This window comes from Coptis chinensis, chromosome 5, assembly GCF_015680905.1.
Source record: "Coptis chinensis isolate HL-2020 chromosome 5, ASM1568090v1, whole genome shotgun sequence".
In the NCBI taxonomy this organism is placed as follows: domain Eukaryota; kingdom Viridiplantae; phylum Streptophyta; class Magnoliopsida; order Ranunculales; family Ranunculaceae; genus Coptis; species Coptis chinensis.
Genome location: NC_141460.1, coordinates 10,790,245 through 10,796,891, shown reverse-complemented (window position 1 = coordinate 10,796,891; position 6,647 = coordinate 10,790,245). Strand labels below are relative to the sequence as shown.

The following is a 6,647-nucleotide window of genomic DNA, read 5'->3' as shown; positions in this document are numbered from 1 at the left end:
AACCCCCTTGGATAAAGAACTAACTGGGGGGCCATTACCTAAGTTTGATGCCCCTAAGTTTGATTCGTATTTTTCTATTGTTGTTGTTTGAAGGGCTCTTTCAGCTCTCGATAAGGCTAACAAGCCTATGGGGGCAAAATCTTTTTGTTCGTAGAGAATAATAAAAGTTTTGATTTGGACTCGAGATCCGAAGGGCTCATCCCTTTCTTCTCTCTGGGGGTTTATCGACCCTGCTAGTGGCTAATCCCTTGCCTCTACGTTGATTCGGACATGATGTCCGCGAAGGGCTCATCCCCCCCGCTGTCTCCCTGAGGCTAACAAGCCTATGGTGGCAAGTCTCTTTGCCCCAAGTTTTGATTCGGACTTGAGGTCCACGAAGGGCTCATCCCCCCCGCTGTCTCTCTGAGGCTGACAAGCCTGTAAGGGCAACTCTCTTTACCTTTCCGTCTGATTTGTCCGTGCTAATTCAATATACCCATTTCCCAAAAGCGCCATTGTATTATGTATGTGCAACAGGCCAAGTCCCTTGCGCCGGACTGGTAATACATTCAAACATAAAACCTTTTCAACATCCTTACATTCCACGGTCTCTCTATCAGTTTTCCCTCCATAGTTCACAACTTGTATGTGCCAGCTCCTCCCACATCCTCCACCTTGTAGGGCCCTTCCCAATTTGGCCCCAGTTTTCCATCCTTTACTTTCTTGGTGCTTGGAGTCACTCTTCGAAGCACGAAATCTCCCACTTGGAATTGTCGCGGCCTCAACCGCTTGTTATACTGTCTTTGCAAGCGTCTGTGGTATTCTTCCAGTCGGATACGCGCGGTGTCTCTCTTTTCCTTGGCCAAGTTCAAGTCTCTAACCAGTATGCCCCAGTTCAACCCCTCTTCAACCGCCTTGGTGCGTGTTGTGGATGCCACCATCTCCGAAGGGATCACTGCCTCTACACCGTATGCTAACGAAAAAGGTGTCTCTTTAGTGGATGTCCGCAGTGTAGTATGGTAAGCCTAGAGCACATGACTCAATTCATCAGCCCATGCGCCTTTCCGATCCTCTAGTTTTCTCTTGAGATTGTTCATGATAGTTTTGTTAGAGGATTCGGCCTGCCCATTGCCCTCCAGGTTGTAAGGAGCGGAAAATCCCTACTTCACATTATATGCCTGCAAGAACTCTTTCACCTTCGACCCCGTGAACTGTGTTCCATTGTCCGCTATAATGGTATGTGGTAATCCAAACCTGCATATAATGTTTTCCCACAAAAACTTAACCACCTGACCTTCCTTTACTTGCTGCAGAGCCACGACCTTTATCTACTTGGTAAAATAATCAGTAGCGACCAGCATGAATCTTCTCTTATCGCTGGCCATCGGCAGTGGACCCACAATATCTATGGCCCACATGGCGAATGGCCACGAACTAGATACATTGTGCAGCGGCTTTGCTGGTGCAAATATTAACTGAGCGAACCTCTGGCATTTTCCGTATCTCTTGGCAAACTCCACCGCGTCTCTTTTCATGTGAGACCAGAAATAACCTTGCGTCAACAGTCGATGGGCTGTTGTTCTCCCTGCCGAATGACTTCCACAGTCTCCGGCGTGTAACTCCGCTAACACCTCTTGTGACAAGCTCGGCCCCAGGCACCTCAGCAGTGGTCCATCGAAATTTTTATGGTACATCTATCCTTCCACCAGAATGTATCTCTGCGAAGTCTGTTCCAGTTTCCTTCTTTCCTTTTTATCAGTCACCTCGCCCCCGAATAGAAAATGTTTGATTGGCTTCATCCATCCCTCCACCCCTTCCGCAATGTGGCAAACACTCTCCCCCTTCTCTATACTCGACTTATCCAACCTCCTTACCCGTATGGTTCTCTCTTCGGACCCCGGTATTACAGCCGCCACATACGCCAAAGCATCGGCGTGTCTGTTTTCTCTGCGTCCCAGATCGATGAACGAATCTGATTTTTTTTAAACTTCGCAGATCTGCTATGTACAACCTCCAAATATCTTGACATTCGTGCACATCTCGCCACAAACCCCCCATTTACCTGGCAAACCACCAAATTCGAATCTGAATATACTGTTAGTTTGTGCACCCCCAAATCTGCTGCCATTTCTAATCTTGCTATCACCGCCTCGTATTCTATTTCATTATTGATTGCCACGAATCCCAGCTTCATTGACAGCTCAATCCTGTCGTTATCGGGTGTGACCACCACTACGCTTATTATTCCATCGCGTGTCGGTAAGGTATTGAACCGATCATGAACACTCTCCATCCATTCCGCTTATCCCTTGGATCAAACAAGTCTAGCTCCCCCTCATATTCAGGCTCCATAACCATCTCCTCTCCCCACATAGGGTCCTCAGCTGGGAATTCTACCAAAAATTTGGCCACTGCTTGCGCCTTCTCCGCAGTCCTTACTTGATACTGAACTTCATAAAAGCTCAACATCACTGCCCATTTTAGCATTCTTCAGACTTTTCTGTTCTCAGCGCCTGTTTGAGAGGCAGGTTTCACTACCACTACCGCATGCACGTCAAAGTACAGTTTTAGTTTTAATGCCGAGAACACCAACGCCAGCACATACTTTTCCACCCTACTATACCGGGTCTCCGCATCCAACAAGGTTTTACTCTGGAAGTACACCGGGTTTTCAACTTTATCTACCACTCGAACCAGCACTGAGCTTACTGCGTACTCTGTAACCCCAAGTACAAGTATAACTTCTCTCCCGGCTCTGGCCGCGATAGCAAAGGTGCCTTGCCCAAATATTCTTTCAGCTCTTGAAACGTTTCCTCACATTCGGCGGTCCAGACGAAGTCCGGCGTACTCCTCAATAGTCGGTACAGCGGTTCACACTTATCGGATGACTTAGAGATGAACCGGTTCAATGCTGCGACCCTACCAGCTAGTCGTTGTACTTCCTTGATGTTCTGTGGCGATGGCATCTCTACCAACGCTCGTATCTGTTCAAGATTAACTTCTATTCCCCGATGGTTCACTATGTACCCCAGAAACTTCCCGGTGGTTACCCCGAATGCACACTTCTATGGATTAAGCTTCAAATTGTGCGTTCGCAGTATATCAAATGTCTCCCTAAGGCCTTCCAAATGCTCTTCCTCCGACATACTCTTCTCCACCATGTCATAGATATATATTTTGATTCCCTTCCTGATTTTACTCTTGAACATTTTCTCTCCCAATCTCTGGAAAGTGGCCCCCACATTTTTTAATCCAAACGACATTCTGGTGAAACAATACGTACCCCCCTCCACTAAAAATGTTGTCTTCTCCTGATCTGGCCTATACATCTCAACATGATTGTACCCCATCAATGCATCCATGAACGAGAATATTTTACATCCCACCGTTCGGTCTACTAGTTCGTCCACTCGCGGCATGGGATAGCAGTCTTTGGGGCACTCTGAGTTGACATCCATAAAATTGACACACATGCGTACCTTGCCATTCTTTTTTGGTACCGCGACTATATTAGACAACCAATCCGTGAACTCCACCTCCCGTATTATCCCTGCTTCTTTCAATCTTGCTACCTCTTCGCGGATCCCCTCCACATACTTCGGTCTCACTCCCCGTAATCTCTGTCTTACCGACTTCGGCTCCTCCCTCATGTGCAACCAATGACACGCAAAATCTGGATCCAAACCTGTGACATCCTCTATGGTCCACGCAAAAACTTCCTTGTTGTTAGAAAGAAACTGTACCAACTTGTTTTTCCATTCCTCAGGTAAACTGGTTCCCACCGAAGTAAACTTCTCTTTTTCCCTGACTCCTAAATTCACTATCTCAATCTCATCAAGAGTTTTCGGTGCTGTCATCGCCTCCGCCCCTACCTTCGCAGAGGCATATTGCAATTGTTATGCCTGCCTTTTCCTAGGGTTCGAGGTCTCTCCTTCATCCCCTCAGACCAGTCTTTTTACCGTCCCTTGATGGCTATTCCTTGCTACCACCTGATCACTGCGAACCTCGTACATTCCCGTCGGCGTGGGAAATCGAATCACCTGGTAGTAAGTGGATGGTACCGCCCTCATCTCATGGATCCACCGCCTTCCTAATATGGCGTTGTACTGCGAATTGGCGTCCACCACCTTGAACCGAGAGAATTCCGTCACCGAGAGCAAGAGTTCTCCCAAAGGCTCAGTCATGCTCCCATTGAATCCATACAAATTAGTTTGAGATGGTCTCAACTGCTTTCTATCGATCCTTATTTCTTCCATTGTCCCCCTGAATAGCAAATCCACAGCGCTGCCACAATCCACCAGCACCCTTTTGACCATGTAAGTACCCATTGCCACAGTGATCACCAACGCGTCCTCATGCGGAGAGCCCACCGCTTTCAGGTCCGCCTTAGTGAACATTATGCTCCCCCTTTCTGCCGCAGACCATGGGGCTGGCCGCGACTGTCCGAATGTTTCATGAACTTGTTGGATGCTTGCTGTCTGCCTGATCCTATCGCGGTGGGCGTTATGACTCAATATCTCTCCACTAAAAATGACGTTGATCGTCCCCAGTATCCTCCCCTGATCAGGTACCTGCTCCTCTTTCCTTTTCTCTGTAGTGAACTCCTTCTCTATCATCCTCTGCACTAACCACTTAAGCGCATAGCATTCATTCGTCTCGTGGTTCTATATTTGATGATAAACACAATACGACTTACTTGGAATCTTCTCCAGTTTGTTCCACGACCCCTCAAAACCATGCATCCTCTGAATCAACGGTAATATCTCGCCCAACGGACGATTCAACGGTGTCTGTTCCGTCTCCCGGTAAGGCTTCCTCTCCCTATACTCTTTCCTAACTTCGCTCCTCCCCTACCTAACGAAGGGTATCCTCGATATCCATCGCCTCTATCTATCCGTTGCCATTATCTTCCGCGATCCTCCCATTTCTCTAATGACAACACAACCTTCCCCGGCCTCTTTGCTTCTTTCTGCATTGTATCCTCATACCGTATATATTTCTCCACCCTAGGATACAAATCTTGTAATGTCGCGATCTCGTTCTTGGCCATGGACTCATGTACTCTAGTCCCCAGGCGCAACCCTCTTTCGAAAGCGATCACCACGGTTCTCTCATCCAAGTTTTCAACCTTCAGTGTTTCTGCCTTGAACCTACATAAGAAGTCTCTCACCGATTCCGCAGATCTCTGCCTCATATTGAATAGAGCCGCGATATCAACTATCCGCTTCTTCTAATGTATGAAGTGGTCCACGAACGCTCTCTCTAGCTCTTGGAAATTGTTTATGCTCTTCGATGGCAGCCGGTAATACCAGTCGGAAGCTCCCCCCTTTAAACTCGTGGGGAACATTATACACCACAGTCCATCATACCTAGGTTCCTACCACAGTGACATCTGCTGCCGGAAGTGATGTATATGGTCTGCGGGATCCCCCTTCCTGTCATACCTCTCAAATATGGGTTGGTTAAACCGCTTTGGGACCTCTGACTTCCAAATTGCGTCAGCCAAGGGATTGCGGTTCAGCCCCGCCACCACCTGGCTTGCCGCTCCACTTGCACCTTTAACTTGCCCCAGGTTCTCTCTCAGGTCGTTAGCTATCATTTCCTTCACTTGCTCCCTAGTGATCCCCGGTAACACATCAACCTCCAAGTTGGGTCTCCCCTCTTCCTCTCTCTCCGACTCAGGCGCCTCTCCCTCTGATTCTTCTATGGTTTCCTTCTCCCTCCATAGCCCTTCGTTTTCTTCCCTCAACCTTGTTATTTCCTCGTGTAACATTCGCGTTTCCTCCGGCCCCGACGCGGCGGTCTCCTCTCCTTCTTGTTCTTCCCCCTCATTCCTCACAGATTCCACCTCCTCCTCTACCGCCGCCACCTTCCTTGGCCTCCCTACCCCTCTCTTCACTCTTACTGCCATTTCTCAAGTTGTTCAAATCTCTTCCCCACAAACGGCGCCAAATGTTGTAACTACCTTCCTATTACACTCACTCCCCTCACTCTTTTTCTAGGTCTTGCCCCCCTTTGAGTGCTTTTTTCTCCTCTTTCTCTCTCTCTCACTATTCTTTTTATACCCCTTTCCCTCCATCGCAGCCGTCCACCTGTCCCTTCATCCATCGCTTCTCTGCCTTCCACGTGTAGGGTTGCCTCTATACACCTATATGACGCGATACAATAGTATACTCCTGCGTCTGTTGCTTATCTTGCATCGGGCTATTCCTTCAAGGAGATCTGCTGCTCCTAGTTCCTACTATCGCGGTTGGACTCGGGCCCATTCTGCCCTTGGCCCATGATGTCGCAGACTCTCCCACTACAGTTATCTTCTGAAATCCCCATTACGGATATAATTCTCGGAGTAATTCAATTATAAACAAGATGATTGTGTGGTGAGGAGATTAACTTTGTAAAATACACACGTGGGTCTCGTAAGAGAGAATGGCATCAAAATACGTGAGCGTGTTGAGGACAATGATAAGAAAAAAGAAAACCTACCTAATGGATTTTAGAGTTTTTTTCCTAATAACAATGGGATTTATATTCAGATTAGCGAGTTTGATAGACTTATTGGGGCCTCACAACATCTAATTTCGTTTTTGTTTGTTTTTAATCTTATTTATCCCAAGAACAATAGTGTCATTTAAAATGTTCATTCAAGAACATGATGGATATTTTTTTTT

At 47.4% G+C, this 6,647-nt stretch overlaps 1 protein-coding gene across 1 annotated transcript; it reads right to left on the bottom strand.

Moving 5' to 3' along the window:
- Window positions 1–3,920: 3,920 nt before the first annotated feature.
- On the bottom strand, window positions 3,921–4,595 carry LOC147496645 (uncharacterized). Its single transcript, XM_086562623.1, has one exon. It carries the CDS (start codon window positions 4,593–4,595, stop codon window positions 3,921–3,923), a length of 675 nt encoding a protein of 224 aa, XP_086418749.1.
- Between the last annotated feature and the right edge of the window lie 2,052 nt (window positions 4,596–6,647).